General features: G+C 49.3%; 3 protein-coding genes across 3 annotated transcripts; all 3 read right to left on the minus strand.

The window, feature by feature from the left end:
- Window positions 1-2,709: 2,709 nt before the first annotated feature.
- Window positions 2,710-3,675, minus strand: IUM83_14125 (putative secreted RxLR effector protein; the record flags this gene model as incomplete). The annotated part of the gene is made up of 1 exon (XM_067938850.1): window positions 2,710-3,675. One exon carries the CDS (start codon window positions 3,673-3,675, stop codon window positions 2,710-2,712), a length of 966 nt encoding a protein of 321 aa, XP_067787427.1.
- Window positions 3,676-7,027: 3,352 nt separating this feature from the next.
- Window positions 7,028-9,058, minus strand: IUM83_14126 (CorA Metal Ion transporter (MIT) Family; the record flags this gene model as incomplete). Its single annotated transcript, XM_067938851.1, has 2 exons — window positions 7,028-8,382; window positions 8,464-9,058. 2 exons carry the CDS (start codon window positions 9,056-9,058, stop codon window positions 7,028-7,030), a joined length of 1,950 nt encoding a protein of 649 aa, XP_067787428.1.
- Window positions 9,059-14,503: 5,445 nt separating this feature from the next.
- IUM83_14127 (Retroelement pol Polyprotein) lies at window positions 14,504-15,078 on the minus strand (the record flags this gene model as incomplete). The annotated part of the gene is made up of 2 exons (XM_067938852.1): window positions 14,504-14,508; window positions 14,610-15,078. 2 exons carry the CDS (start codon window positions 15,076-15,078, stop codon window positions 14,504-14,506), a joined length of 474 nt encoding a protein of 157 aa, XP_067787533.1.
- Window positions 15,079-16,814: the final 1,736 nt, after the last annotated feature.

The raw sequence follows: 16,814 nt of genomic DNA on the forward strand, positions 1-16,814 counted from the left end.
GGAGGTTGACGATGATGAAATCGACAAGACTGTCAAACGTCCGAGAGTTATCACGTTATCACGAAAGGACTACAACTGTGACGCTGAAGGCCTCCGGCTGGGCGTGTGGTTCAGACAAGCAGTTTGCGCGAAGTGCAATGGATTCGTCCATTACGGAGAAGTGAGCTGCTATTCTGACACCTCACCTTGGTGTAAGACACACCAATGGATACATTGAAGTGGACCACCACAATGGGTGGTCCACACATACCCAAGGATCCTATTGGTAGAAAGGATCATCTTTCTACCAATCAGAGACATGCATATTAGCGGGGCTCTGACAGCCAGCCGCTGCCAACCCCTTTCATAGATGATAAACAGTTTTTAGCAGATTTTAGAGGAAGATCAATTTACAAACAATACAGTTCTCATTTTACCTAATCGAAGTCACTTGGAATCCTATCTTACTTAACTTATATTTGTGTATTCAAATATAATTAACCTAAGTAATTACTAAGTACTTACGATTCCTCATACACGTTGCACAACGTGTAAGCTAAAGTAGTGAGTCAAGTTAGACCCACTACACCAGCTGCCCACCGACTTCGTCCTGAAACTCGAGTCACGCCTGCCTTTGGTCGTCCATCCTGGTGCAAGTATGTAGGTATTCTCTCACCTCCATATCCTCCGCCCCATCAACGCCTGGATCACGATCATCATCTTACAAACCATCTCGTTTGCATCCACCCGACAGCCTCGGAACGAAACCATCGCGTACGCGTTGTCCCCCATGCCAGTCGTCGTCTCCGTTCCACTCGTCCTTGCATGTGCTACTCCCCATCCATAACGGCTCCTGACGGCCGCAGAACCGCTTGCTTTCCCCTCGACCTCTCTGTCCTTCTCTCTCTTCTCCTGCTTCTCAGCACCGAACATAGTAGACCCTGCATCACCAAACAAAGCCGACTTCTTTTCACCAATCATCCCACGCTCCTTCACAGTCATTCTGACACCGTTGGTCATCTTGACCCCCCCCCCCCCCCCCCCCCCCCCCCCCCCCCCCGTGTCAGCGCCATCTTTCTCCGTGGTGATCTCCGTCACTGGTTGACCAACCGCAGGCTGCGCTCATCGCGGTCTATATCGGTCTTCTTATGCCGCCGAACGCCTCCCCATGCGTGGCATTCATGTGCTGTTGCTACTTGCTCTGGATGTACTCGTCGCACACGCACGTCCAGCGCAGCTTCTGGAGACCATTTGCTTGCGCACGTAGAAAGGTGAAATATGGGATGATGTATGGGAAGCATTGGTAGTAATATCGATTTCACCCCTTAAGTAATATTAAAATTCGGGAGCCGATTTTGATTTCTAACAAACAAAATTAAAATTACTAATTGGGCGAGTGGAAAATGTAATCTTAATAATAGTATTTACTAATAATAAACCAAACTACTAAAACGGCCTTACCACAGATTCCACTCGCATTTCCTCATCCGCTCAATCTCTTCGTCGTTGCGATGAAGAATTAGTTGGCGCTGGGCTCGCTCATTGTTCGTACGTATGCGGAGATGGCTCATTACAAACGAATCTGTCGAAAAGACTCTCCCTTCAAAAGCTGTTGAGGAGTAACGGGCGTCTCGAGCTCGGGGGGGGGGGGGGGGGGTTAATCCGGAATCCCAATACCAGATTTACGACTTGCTGTTGCTCGAGTAAGGTTGTCACATTTCGCGAGAGTGGTTTCATTCGCCTCCGTAGCCTGACTCTACATATATACCCCTTGACTGCTAGCTGGGGAGGGCTCACCGTCATGTTGGTTGTTATTCCTAAAGGTTAGAACGCACCCTGGACTACAACATCTACGCATAGAGGTGACCGCGTTAGATGCTAGCAAACCATGGACCCTAGTAGTAGTGCTAGCTATACCGTTTGGAAAGATCAGCCTCACCCCAGAGTGTATTGCTGCAAACATGATGAACAGGATGACCACAGATACAACACGGCGTCGTTTCCGTCACATCAGACAGACAGCAATCGGCCTTGGAGAACCTCGTTGGACCCGGTTGCGATCGTCAGCACGAAAAATGAAAAATTAGCTGGAGAATACGACAGAGCAGCTCGGCAACCACCCGTTTGCCAACCATTGTGCGCGTCCTTTGAAGATATTGACCTTGAACTTCATCCTGGAATTTAGTAGTAGTTTTAGTAGTCTTAGTACTAATATCGTGATTTTTCCTTCTAAGTTTATGCTAGTACTATAGTAACGACTATACTTTGAATTTGTACTATTATTATCCATATTAGTATTATACTTCTAGTACTGTGTAGTACTATTCGTGTTTTTACTACCAGTCCCTGATGCGAAGGCGAGTCCCAAAACTTCGATACCGGTTACCGATTTCAGTTTTCCGGCTTCAGTTTTACTGGAGCCAGTTACTGGCGACGCCTAATTGAGCTGGTCACCGCTATCCCAGTAAAAGGTGTACTTAGTAGTAAAAGGCGTGTTCGTGTACTTTGCTGATATGTGTACGTACGCACACGCGTCTTATTTGGATGAGCACGTCTAGCCTTGGCAAGTTGTGAGAGTACATGTAGTGCTGATGCACCTCCCTCATCGACAACAATCTAGCGGTCAGAAACGTCGCGGAAATTAAAAGTTGTAGCGAGTTCGGACGTGGTCGAGCACGCGACGCAGCATCCAACCGTCGCTCGGCGTGATCGTTGTCGAGCTGTACGCCATCATGATGGCGTTCGGGAAGTCCTGGGCGGGTTTGTCCTCCGGTCTGTATCTGGCAGACCGAAGCCGTGGCCGATTTCGTGGCCGACGAACATGATGTTCCTGTCGTATAGGTGTTCCAGCGTGTTCTCGAGACTCACCTCTTGACCCCAATCGAAGCCGAAGCCGTACGGGATGTCGTCCTTGAGCCAGAAGGAGATGTCGTAGGGTTCATCATTGCACGCGCTTGTGTCCGACCACACGCCCTGGGCGTTGGAGTAGAAGCGATAGCACTCGTCGGGACACTGTGGCCCATTATCGGACGGGTCAATATTCCCCTCGTAGATTTTGCCGAGCGATTCGTCGGACCACTCGAACTGGGACGCCTGCCTGGCAGCCCACCCGACTATGTTGACCTTGAGCTCCTTGAACGGCCAGCAGTTGTAGCCGTCCAACCAGGCGTTCCACGCGTTGAAGTGGCGCTCCAGGATGGCTTGGAATTTGGACGCGGAGTTCTTGTCCAGATTGGTCTTGGCGTCCCAGCGCACGCAGTAGTTGATAGAGCCTTTGTTGTGCACCAATTTGTCCATCAGGAAGTTTTTGTTCCAGTTGCCTTTCCTGGACGCGTCTGCGTTGGGTCCGATGCGGTTGTCCCAGACCCAGTTCAAATACTTTTCGCTGATGTACTCGATCGGACTGGCGACGACGCATTCGCCGGGCTTGGAGGTTATTTTACCAAAAGTGGGCTTGGCGCTGGTGTAGTTGGTGCCAGTCTCCGTGACGACGGGTGAGCCTCCCCATACTGACGCACCTTCATAGACATCGGTCGTAGTTGACGACGGGAACAAGGCGTCGTCTTGCCTCAATTGCCTAGCCCCACGGAGAACCTGTTGCAACGTGGCAACTTCGGTTTTCTTCGAGTTAACAGCGGACGGCGGGGCAGCTAGGAGGGCAGCGAGGAAGACGAGCGGGGCTGGACTCGACTTCATTGTGGAGAAATCGGAAATGCGTTTCCAGACTAGTAGACGACACGGCAAAGCGAAAGGAAAAAAAAAAAAACGTGTGCACGTAGACGTAGACGAGTCTATTGTCCATGTAAAAACCTCATGCTTACCATCCGATATTCAGGAAGTTACAACACAGTTAAATTGTACATATTGTATGGATCTCGTTGAACAATATGGAAAGCTCGAACAGCAGAAAAACAATTTCGGGATGGGAACTGTCCGGAGCAACGATAACCTTCGGATGAGTCAACAGCGCGTTGCTACTATTAATATAGTGAAGTATAATACATACTAACGTTAATACGCCTCCAGCCGTTCTCCCCCTGTACGATACTACTCCGTCTCAAAATTGATGTTCCAAACCGTGAGAACGCGCCGCGTCGTATTTGCCAAACCGCGCTGCAAAAGACGAAATATTGACAAAACACGCATGTGTTCTACAACAATGGGACATCGATTTTGAGACGGAGTGGTAGTTTGTATCCAATTCTGCATTTCGAGAAGTCTAGATAACCAATAACACAGCTAATCAAGTATCGCACGAGCTGAGCAGGAGCACTGCATTGTGACTGTCCGAATGCAAACAGGCTCACAAAAATAGCGGCAATTTTCTCGAGTTTGGAACAGGTCCGACTGATCAACTCCTTACATGTGTCAGTTTCGTCTCTCGGTCATATTCATTGTTGGGACACTAAGCACTGCTGATATGCCACATTTCATTCCCAAGCGACAAGACAGTTTTTCGCTGTTTGTTGATGACCAGGAGCACAATACTTCCAATTCACATTCGAAATTAGCTGTACCCGGCTGTATTGGCTTGGTCCTTCGTCGATAATGTCACATTTACCATGATTCTTTGTATTCGTGATCGCGTACGAGCGTCGTGTGCTATCACAAATACGTGCAATCAACTTCACAAAATCGATGGAGCACAGTGAGCCAAAGCGCCAGTTGATAGAACCAAAAGTTCTCACGCAGCACCAGCTTCATTTTCTCCACGACTTCCCGTGTGATTGAATGGTCTTTAAATCCGCCATCATGGACGCTCGGTCTTCACGTTCTGGGATGACCTTCACTCAGCGGAAAAATGATTTTCCCCTTCACCTTCGCCTCCTCGGAAAATCCCCAATTCGCTTTGACTGCTGCCGGCACGAGGGGAATTCCAGCTCCATATCTAGCCTTAATGTCTCCAAGTTCTGGAAATCCAAAGTCTACATAGTTGCTGAGGTGCACAACAAGATCCAGGCATTTGATTTAATTTTTCGAGAAGGGGGGGGATAACAGCATAATATCATAGAGAAAACAAATTTCAACCAAATCGTGCACGGTGCGTTCAGTAAGAGTAAGTTTTGTGCTCTGGGATACTTCAAGGCATTTACCGTACCGTTTTACGGTAGGGAGAGCAGGAAATCTTAGCCCCAGTTACTTTGCATGCGGACGATACCCAGCCGTCTAGATCCGCAAATGAAAGTGTTCTTCTTCCCAATCATCAGTGCGAGGTTCGCAAAATACATTTCCCGGTTAATCGGGGCAGCAACGTATGTGAAAAAGTTGGCCACCACGGCCACTTGCAGATCGCTTTTGCGGAGGAATTCTCTTCCTCTTCTTGTCCGCATCCAGTGGCGTTCGACGGGCATTAACCACACTAAGGAATGCCATCTTGGTCTCCGGAACGAGTTTGGTCGCGATGTGCTATGGGGCTTGTTGAATTCATCGACAAGAGTAGACATGTCAACAAAGGGCACAATGACGTTAAAATACTCTAAGCTCCGAATTACATCAACAATCCGGAGAAGTGCTTTCGCATGCGTGCCGAAGCTCTAACAATTGTAGCTGTCGGAGTGGCTTCCCCCGCCAAGTTGCCAATTCAGCAGGCGCACTCGAAGCCGTCGCACACATTTGGTCACAGTACTGGTGCCGTCTGCAAGAGCAGCGATATCCTCCCACTCGCAAGTGAACGAAGGAAGCGGAGTATTTTTGCTATTCGCTCAAATCGAGTCTCGCATCTAGTACCCCCAAAGTGATATGTCTCCAACTGAGGACAACTTTTGAGGATCGCATCAGCGCACCAGTCGAGTATCCTCGAAGTTTAGCCGGCGTCGGCAGCCAACCGCTCGATGCCACGCCGCGGTTGTAGCGTAGAGGAAAAGGTTCGCCCTGTAAACTTTACCTGGAAGCCGGCCCGTAACCGGCCATAGCTTCCCCGTTGCTACACTCGGTATCTCCACGAGGCTCGGCAGACTTTATCGTAAGACCTTAACTAATGTGGAACCACATGGAGTCTGCTCGTTGGTGTACTGGATGAGATCAGCTTTCGGTGTTTTAGGGTAAAAATCTGCTCTCGTTTTGCTCCAGTATCCTATGGATATATATGGTCAGCACAAATCTAGCAGGGATGTCCTACTGAAGCTCAAAATCTACGCCACAACAATTATTAAGCAAATATTTCAACCAAATCGGTCCACGTGAGCCGCCAACAACAACAACGTTAGCGTCTCTGAGTTGCTGTATATGGGTCTGGAATCCGTCATCATCGCAGTAGACAAACTTTCGTCTCCACTTGTCAGAAGCACGGAATTGGGGCAAAAGTAGACGTTCTCGACTATTGAAGGCCCGAGGCTCACGAATGTGAGCCAGCCCCCATTCGCGCCTTCTCGGTGTACATGAAAGTTTGAGGCTGGATCTGCATCCAAAACCACCCGGAGCTGCCCCACTATGAAGCTGACAATATAGTTTTGGCCCTACGGTGTGTTGGGAGCTCATAGGTTCCAAGTTTACCTCATGGGGTCCAAGTTTACCTCATGGGGTCCAAGTTTATACGTCGTGGTCCACGGGGACGCTGCTGGACAGCTTGACTGGAAGGCTCGGGAGTGGGCCAGATTTGCAGCGGTGCGTTTCATCCTGTGCGTCGCGGTCACGGATCTATTAGGGAGTGCCAAGTACAAACTGTACACGGTGAAGCGGGACGCACTCGGTACCCGTGGTTGGACCTCACACGGTGGTGACATCCGACCGCGCAAGCTGTTGGGCCTGCCGTCAGAGACCAACATCCTCCGATCGCACACCAGCAATTTCCGGATCCGACGTTCGACGTTGATCTCTTGACGTCCTTGAGCGTGGCCTAGCAGGCTATCGCTAAATATCTGTGCGTCACTGCACCGTCAAGAAAGAAATAACGGCAACCATGAGCTGGGCGCCTACAACTAGGTAGTGGTTAAACCAACAAAACACATAAGAAGGATCCGTTCTTTAGTTGCCAGCCATGCCTGATACACTGGTTGCCCTATTTTACTTCCTAGTGCAACAGACAACCATAAAGACCGACTCACCTCACTTACAACCACCTCTTGTAATACTTGAAATACGCGATCGTGGCAAGCGCGATGAAGAGAACGACGCCCCACCAGATGTAGTACCCGTTGTGGTACTCGAGTTCCGGCATATTGGTGAAATTCATGCCGTAGAGGCCAGTCAAAAATTGGGCTGGCAGGAAAATGGCCGCCACCAACGCGAGGATGTAGCTCACGTCGTTCTGCTGCGCGGCTCGAGCGTTGTGGAAGTCATCAATTAGACTGCGGCAGCGATCCAAGTGTCGCTCGCAATCTTCCTCGACGGTAGTGATATGATCCAGCACGTCGCGGAAGTATCGTAGCGTTTCACCCTCAAACTCCTCGGATTCCGAGAGCTGTATGACTACCTCGCTCATGGGTTTGCAGAGAACCTGGAGCCCCTTGATCTGGTTGGAGCAGCTCGCGAGGCGGCCCACGTCAAAGTAACGCGGGTCGAGGCTCAGCAACCGCTCCAGCATGATCAATTTTGAGCCGAACGTGTGCGTGATGGGCGTCAACTCGTCCACACACACGTCTACGATCGTGTAGACCAGAAACGCCGTACTGTGCTGGCGCACCTTGGAGTACGACGTATCCAGTCGCTGCTTCAGCATCGGCCAGAGGGTGGTTGAATTTTCCTGGACACTGATCAGCACGTCGTCCATGATATACATGCTAAGTTGTTGTGGTGCAGTCATTACGCAGCCGATTTTGAGCTGGTCCAAACGTTCCTCCAGCTCCTTCTTCCCCATACTCTCAAAGGGCGATACGTCGTCGTCCTGCACGTAGAGCGAAGCGCGATACATGTTCTGGTATTTCTTCACCATGACCAAATCCCGAGCGTGAACAGTCTGCAGAATGAGCGAAGAGTGCTCGTCGTATTCCTCATACTTCGGCCGTTCCACGTCTGCATCCAACGTGTCCTCGACAGCCAGCGGATGCAGCCGATATCGCACCGACAAACGTCGAATGAGCAAAGGATCAATCGCTTCGACGTTAATCCACCGCACGGACGCCCATCCTGGTTTAGTCGAGTAGATGAATTTCTGCACTTGGTCGATCGGATACACGCTACGAATGCGGTCAGGTGAGTACTCAATCGATCCCAATAATGCGCGACCTGCCTTCCCACGCTTCACATGGGTATACTCTGGCGGCATGTTGCGCAGGAAATCCTTGTTGAAAAGCTGCGCCAGCTTGATCTCCTGGATAGCGAACAGAAACTCCTCGTAGGTGATACCTCCACTCTTGTCGTCGTCTACCTTATCGATGAAAGTTCGGAACTGCTCGTCGTCGTCACACGCAATCCCCATCGCCTCCAGGCCACAACGAAAGCCTTCGTACGACACCATTCCATTGTCTAACAAAACATCAAATAAGACCCAACATATCAATACGAGCCACCTTCCACCTCAATAGAATAATAAGCAACAAAGCCAACCTCCCGGGTTAAACAGCGAGAACAACTTGGTCATCTTGGCCGTCGTGAGGTCATAGTGCGGGTCCATGAACGACATGTCCTCGGGCTCGTCCACCACACCGAGGCTGTCGGACCAGTCCACGGAGTTCGAGTCCCTGGCAATAGTCTCGATGGACCCAATCGCCATCAGCTGCAAGATATTCTTCCCGTGCAGCAGCGTCGGCATAGGCGTCGTCACTTTGGCGTTCTTACGGGTCGAAATTGTTTCGGCCGTCGAGAAGGACCCTTCTCGAGGAGCAAAAGGACCACTCGCCGCCGACGGTTTCACTCCGCCGAAATCACCAGTCGCGGAACTGGCTACACTGTCGCTCACAGTGCGACGCAGCCGCAGGCCGTCGAAGCGCACGCCGTCGTCCGACGCCCAGTCCACGGGCTGGTAGCTGGTCGACATCTCGGACGGAGATCGACGCCACGAGCGACGAGCGCGGCCGTTGACTGGGGGTCGCGAGTTGGGCGCACGCGAGGTCGGTGTGGACGAACTGCCGTCCACCGCGACAATGGAAACGTGGTCAGGGTCGTCCATGAGCCGGAAGGATGCGGAGGCCGAGTCGGTCATTCGACTGCTGAAGTCGCCGAATGCAGATATGATGGGAACTACCTCAAACCCGTCAAAACGAATATTGATTTGCAGCGAAATATTTGATTAGCGAAATTGTGTTACTTCAGATTATGTAAGTTGAAATTTGCCTAAGCTACCGTCCAGCACTTACCACGGGCTTCAAGACCCAAGCATGAGTCCAACACAACGCAATCTTATGTATTTTACGACAAAAGTTACAGCAACCCTACGCAGAGCTACATCGCAAAGATAGCCGGAAGGCTTCAGAGCGGCAAAACTAGCAAAACAACCCGACATTGGTTGCTCGTCTTACTGCATACCAGGCTTCTATAGTTAAAAAATAACCCCCAAATAGAAGGCCTTTCACCATCATTATCACTTACTTTATTAGGCGGGCACGGCACGCTTAACTTCAGGAGTTGGCGGGGAAGATAGAGGAGGGAAGTTCCGTCGGGCCCGCTCGAGCACTTGGAAGAGGTTGACGCCGATGGACGGATCCGGCAGTTGCTCACCTACAGTGATTGAAGGAATATTGGCCGCTCGCAGTAGTCCCAACAGTTCGCGTGAATCCATCGTCACCACCGTCCGAGGAGCAGCCACACGCACACGGACAATTGACACGCTCGATTCGGGTCGTCCCGCTCCACCGTTTACAGTTTGTACTCGGCGCTGGCCAAACGATCTGCGACCGCCACGCACAAGATGAATCGCACTCTGGAGATCTGGACCACTCATGAGCCTTCCCGTCCAGCATCCCTGCATTATTCCTCCAGCCTCGCGTTTCCCCAACCTCGACCACGAGTGTGTACCAAGACTGAAAATCGTGGACCCCACGGGGCAAAAGTCCGTAGCTGTTGTCAGGTTGGTAGTCGGGCATGTAAGGCTTGACACGTAGAAGGCCGCGAGTGAAGATGTACCGCGATGTGGAAACGTGTAGGTAGTTGGACGTAAATTGCAAAGTGATATTAGTTGGTTAAGGCCTTGTGGCCGGCCGTCTGGGCCAGTGCCCAAGGCGGTGCTAAAATGAATGAATCTGATTGGTCAATCCACTTCAAGTTGAAGTGGGTTGACGTGCGCTATACAAGAGTAAATGTACACGACAGAGATCATGCACCCTAGTGCATGTTACTTACTTACCCACTTGTCTTTGCGTAGTGGATGTTGTAGTTTAGATGTGCGGGCCTTGACGTGCTCGTCACGTCTCGGTCCTTACATCCTCCCGGGTTTGACTTCACGTTGACGGCGCTTGAAGTCGTCGACGAGAACTTTCCAGTGAGAGACGTGCTTGATGTCTTTCTCGAGTTCCCACGAAGATTCGTGATCTGGGAGACCATGCCACTTGACAAGCCACTCAATCTTGCGATTGAACTGACGCTTGCGTAGAAGTTTCTCGACAATGTGGAGGTCTTCTCCAGTGTCTTCATTCGTGATGATGCGAGATGCTTTCGGAAGAACACGAGTCTCAAACTTGTCCGGGTTGGAGACGTAATGGCTGAGAACGTCTACGTTGAAAGTAGGGTTCAGTGACTTCATACTGCGTGGCAAAATCAGACGAGCAGCGTTGTCGTTGATCATGCGCTTGATAACGAACGGACCAACTTTACGAGCGGCTAACTTTGCACGTTTGACGTCAATGTCTTTCGCAGCATGCTTGAGTGGAATACGGCGTGTATCCAGCATAACCAAATCTCCTTCCTTGAATTACACATTGCTACGGTGTTGATCATAGTACTTCTTTTGCGATGCTTGAGCCTTGAGTAAGTGCTCCTTGGCTTTGCCAATAATCTTGTCACGTTCGTCCTTGAAGCGATTTGCATACTCAGACAGTCCTTGTTGTACTTGAACTGTGGTAGACAGCGTAGGAAAAGTTCCGAAGGGATTGCGTTCCTGACGCCCTGTGTCTACTTCAAATGGCGAAAGTCCTGTAGAGGCACTGACTAGCGTGGCATGAGCATACTCAATCGTTCCCAACTTGGCAGCCCAGTCATCACCATGATACGAGACCATGCAACGAAGTGCGTCTTCTAGTACCAGGTTTTGACGTTCGGTTTGGCCGTCAGCTTGAGCGCGATATGACGTTGTCATATTCAATTGTACACCCATGACCTGCGCGAGTGATTTCCAAAAACGCGATGTGAATTTGGGATCACGATCACTGATGATCACTGCAGGCACTCCATGATGCCGAACGACATTGTCGAAGAAATAATGAGCGATTTCTTCGGCATCATCAGTAGTGTGAACGGGACAGTAGATCGGACGCTTGGACAACTTGTCCACGACGGTCATGATAGCATCATAGCCATCTGATTCTGGCAATCCAGTAACGAAATCCATGGAGACGACTTCCCAACATTCCTTTGGAATCGGAATTGGAATCAACTTGCCATTCTTCTTGGCATTGCTGTGCTTCCAACGTGTGCATGTTTCACAACTTTGCACGTAATCAGAAACGTCTTCATGAAGCGACGCCCAGTAGTACCATTGCTTGATACGGAGGTACGTACGACGAATTCCTGGGTGCGCGGCAATACTGGAATCATGAAATTGCTCAATAATCTTCGTTCTTAGACGATTGCGCTGCGATCTCGGGACACAAAGTTTCATCATTTTGGACTCCTTATCGTCCGTGAATTGCACATAAAGCAATTGATCCTTGAGTACGTATGGATCATGCGGAGTACGATACTTGTCACGAAATCCAGGATCAGTGCGGTAGGCTTTGATGAACTCTTCTTTGAGATTCGAAGTCCATCCTAGCGAACTTGCGTGTTGCATTTGCACGACCGATGTGGCAATCTCTGCATCTTGAACAGGAGTGTAGAGGTGACCATCGGAAAGATCATGTAAGGCGATGTGACCAGCAGGAACATCCGTCATCTCCTCCCCGAAAATTCAACAGGCGAGAGAGCTGCAGATATCATGGTCGTATTCACCTTCTGGGAGTCCCCATCATGTTGCTGTGCACGGTAGCGTGATCCAAAACTGTCACACTGCGGTGTACACGTATGAAAGCTGATTGTATTGATAGCGGGACGCGCAACACTCTGTGAGGCTGGAACAGTCGCAATTTGACTATCTGGAGTCGATAGCGAAGCATTGACTGTGCGTAGATCGCTAATTACGCGAAAACTCGATGTCGGTTTATCACTTTCAGACTCACAATGCTGAAAACTGATTGAGCAGACAATCGGCGGATCCAATTGTGGTGATATCAACGCATTCGGAGTTGAATCCATCGGAGGACGGGACAGTGCATCAGCTACGACATTCATTGATCCTTTCAGGTGATGCAGGGTGAAGTCGAACTGAGCAAAGAAGGTCAAGAAGCGTGCAAGCTTCGAGGAAACCTTCGGGTGGTGTAACAACCACTGACATGCACTGTTGTCCGTGTAGATGTCGAAATGACGACCATAGAGGTAATGACGCCATTTTTCCAGCGACAGCTTAATTGCATAGAGTTCCTTCTCATGGGTAGGCCAATTTTGTTCATGCACACCCAACTTCTTGGAGAGGAAAGCTAACGGATGATCATGTCCGTTGTGCTTTTGCGAAAGTACTCCACCAACACAATATCCTGAAGCATCGGTTGTCACGATGAACGGAAGAGAGAAATCCGGTAAAGTCAGGACTGGGGCGGATTGCAATGCTGATTTCAGCTTGCTGAAGGCGATATCATGCTCTTCATTCCAATTCCAAGTATGGTCCTTCTTGACTAGAGGTCCAAACGGTAAGGCGATTGTCGCGTAGTTGTAAATGAAGCGACGGTAGTAGCCTGCGAGACCCAAAAAGCTTTGCAATTGCTTTTGGTTCATTGGAATTGGCCAATTGGCGATCACTTCAGTTTTCTTGGAATCCACCGCAATGCCTTGACTTGACACGGTGTGACCCAGAAACTGAACTTGATTCTGCCCAAAATGACATTTCGAACGATGACAGTACAGCTTCTCTCTGCGTAACACTTCGAAGAGCGTGCGGAGATGCTGCAGATGCTCCTTCATGTTCTTGGAAAATACACAAATGTCATCCAGATACACCACGATAAACGGATATTTGCCTAGTAGGACACGCATAAGACGTGACCAGACACCTGGCATTCCAGCAAGACCCATTGGCGCAACACACCATTGGTAGGTCTCAGAATGAGTGCGGAACGCTGTGTACTGACGACTTTTCAAGGCAACCCTCATCTGATGGTAACCTTGTGCGAGATCCAAGACTGAGAAGATGATACATCCATACATCTTGTCAAATGTTTCGTCAATTCTCGGGAGTGGAATTCTGGCGATGATCGTTTGCGAGTTGAGCCAACGATAATCAATCACCCAACGAATCGGTAACGTGGCGTTTCCCGACCGTAACCACTCAGCTCGAGAAAGTTGTTTCCCTGATTTCGGGTCTTTCTTCGGGATACCAAAGATGTTGGAGACCCAAGGCGAATCGGATAGTTCGATCCAACCTTTCTTCAACTTTTCTTCGACAAACAGATCAAGGGCATCTTGTTCTGTCTTCGAGAGCCGAAAAGGTGCGCGTGTGCTTGGCATAGCATCTGACTTCATGTCGAGCTCGAATTCCACGCGTCGATGAGGAGGTAACCCATCGGGTAAAACGTCTGGAAACACGTCAGCAAACTCATCAAGGAGAGGCACAATTTCTTGTGGTTCTTCCGTGACGGGTTGAGCTGGAGTAACTTTGACGCGGTAAATCTCATCATAGTCATGGTGCTTGGCTTTAGCTTTGAACTCAGCACCAGATACTTCTACCTTGCGCAACACTGGTTTCATTCCTTGCGGTTTGAACTGCAGGTGATGAGTACGCCAATCAATAATTGGTTGGTACTTGGTAAACCAAGGTTTTCCGAGAATGACATCGTGTTCAGGGCTCATAGACCATTCCAGGACCTCTAAGTCTCTGAATCGATAGCCATCCATCTCAATAGTGACCTTGCCCTTGTGAACGGCACGTTTCTTCGTTGTGCTTCCGTCAAACAAGGTGACTTGAGAGATCATCGTGTCAGGAATAGTATCCACCAATCCAGGACGAATGACATTGCATGTGGCTCCCGTGTCTAGCATAATGGTGACACGTTTGCCTTCACACAGACCTGGCTTCCGAATCAACTCCTTCGGAGCTGGTAGTGACTGGATGGTAGCAGCGTTGAGATCATTTATCTCAACAACTTCAACAGACTCTGGCTTTTCTGCTGCCAAAGTGTGAACAGCGAACTGACCACGCTTAGTGTCAGACTGATAGCTGTTATTCGTTCCGTGCTTCTGTCGATTTTGAAGCTTGAAGCACTGTTCAATCGTGTGACCAGGCTTCTTACAATACCGACACTTCTTTGAGTTGCCACTGTTACGGTTGTTGTTCTGAACAGGGCGACGATAATTGTCACGGCGTGGGTTATGCACATGACCAGTGTCGATTTCCATAGGCTCAGGTTCATTCTCAGTAGGACGCTGTGGAGCCGTGTTGGAACGAGCGAATGACGTGGAGTTGGAACGGCCAAAAGATCTTGGAGGTGTCCAACGACTCTTCTGAAACGGACCAGCACGAAAGTGCGATCTGTCATACTCGAGTGCAACTGAGAGAGCCTCAGATACCGTCGTGCAACGACGATACTGAACTTCTTCTTTCGTGGGACTAACAAGACCTCGAATGAAGTACGTGATCTTGTCAAGCTCACTCATGTCCTTGACTTGCATGATAGCAACGCGGAACAGAGAGATGTAGTCCTCCAAGCTAGAACAACGTTTTTGCTTGAGACTGTACAATCGATCTCGAAGGCGCTCCTGAAGATCCGGAGGAACGAATTCCTTCGTGAGCTTCTGGATCAAATCTTGGACATCACTGACGGAATCCCTGCAAAGCATGTACCATGCAGCAGCATTTCCTCTGAAATTGGCAGTCATCATGGCAATGATGCGCTTACTCTGATTCTCATCTTGCCAATCAATGTTCTTCGCCTCAAAGTAATGAATAACTTGGTCGAAGTACAATTCAACTGAGTCACCCATGTTTCCATAGAAGCGAGGTAGGCTTATACCTTCAACTTTGACCTCTTTGCGTTGCGAAGTCAAAACGTCGATTAGTGCTTGTTGTTTCTGCACCATTTCGACCACAGACTGTGTCAGACGGTCAGCAGACCATCCACCAGGATTTAACGAAGTCATGATAGTGTAACTTGAGCTAAAAGCTGATTAAAGTTACGCTACGAATGTACAGCTGCTAGCTACTAGAACTAGAGCTACAACGACACTGTCAACAGCTACTCGAAACGGGCGCGCTTGATGCTGATAACGCGATCAACGAAAGCACGAACTTCGGTGTCGATGCGGTTGGCACAGGTGTTCAAGATGTCGACGGTTTCGAAGAGAAACAGTCCAAACCCAGGCTCGATAACACGGTCGAGGTGAGTTTCGAAAAACGGAAAGAAAACTTCACGGAGATGCTCCGTCAAGCAAGTAACTTCGTACTGCAAATGGGTAGCAGCACGAACTGTGAAAGCGCGTTGAACGGCTTGTTCAATGGTGAGAATGCGACGATTTTGCTGATCTTCGTCCCACTCACGAGCAGTACGCTTAGGCATATACTGGAAAAATACCCGAAGCTTACGCCAAAGCTTACCCGAAAATTACGCGAAAATTCAGGAAACGACTGAAAATTACGCGGATTCTCAAATTCGGAATTATACGGATGCTGGGGTTTAGGTAACTACTGATTGGCTGAGCCAAAGTGCAATTACACTAAAACAATGCGAAAAAAGTTTAAAACAACACTTAAACAACGCTATTTAGCGCTAATTCAAGCGTTGGCGCTTTGCCTTGTAATTGGATTTCTTCTGATCGAAACCCTGAACAAGTAGCTCTTCCTGTTGAGCCTCTTCAAGTGCTCTTTTACGCGAGCTCTCCTTAAGTTCACGGTCGAATACAGTAGTGAGTGTGTTATGAATACGCACTACTTGTAAACTTAGGATACGGCAAGCTTCTCGATAAAGTATACGCTCGGACTTAGAGTGAAAACTCTCCTCCTGGTCCTGTAAGTGCTGAGTTAAGCTTGCAAGGCGATTAACTGAGTTTAATCCCTTAATACGAAGTCGATCTACTGCTTGTAGATTAGGATCTGGGTTTGAGTTGAGGTTTTTACTTTTTTGGTTTTTCACCTTGGTCATACAAGGCCAAAGGTTTCCGCAATATACTAGGCTTACGTGCGGGAAGGTGACTAGTGAAGCGAAAAGCGTTAAACTAGTACAAATCCTTCGGATAACTAACCGTTAGCAATAAGCGTGAGGCTAGTTAGCGTAATCGATTAGCGAAAAGCGTTAATGTCGATTATGCAAGACTTTACGGCTAGCGAAAAGCGTTAATGCCGCTAAGTCAGGGAACACGTAGAGTAGCAGTAAGTGCGAAAGCAGTAACCCTAACCCGGATACTGTAGCAGTAGTCAGCCGAAGTAGCGAGTCGAGTCGGTCGATTGAAGATCTTCTGACCACTTGCCCGGCGAAAATGACCGTAAGTGCTACCAGATGTAAGGCTTGACACGTAGAAGGCCGCGAGTGAAGATGTACCACGATGTGGAAACGTGTAGGTAGTTGGACGTAAATTGCAAAGTGATATTAGTTGGTTAAGGCCTTGTGGCCGGCCGTCTGGGCCAGTGCCCAAGGCGGTGCTAAAATGAATGAATCTGATTGGTCAATCCACTTCAAGTTGAAGTGGGTTGACGTGCGCTATACAAGAGTAAATGTACACGACAG

The sequence above is a fragment of the Phytophthora cinnamomi genome (genome assembly GCF_018691715.1).
Source record: "Phytophthora cinnamomi strain GKB4 chromosome Unknown Contig60, whole genome shotgun sequence".
NCBI lineage: Eukaryota > Oomycota > Peronosporomycetes > Peronosporales > Peronosporaceae > Phytophthora > Phytophthora cinnamomi.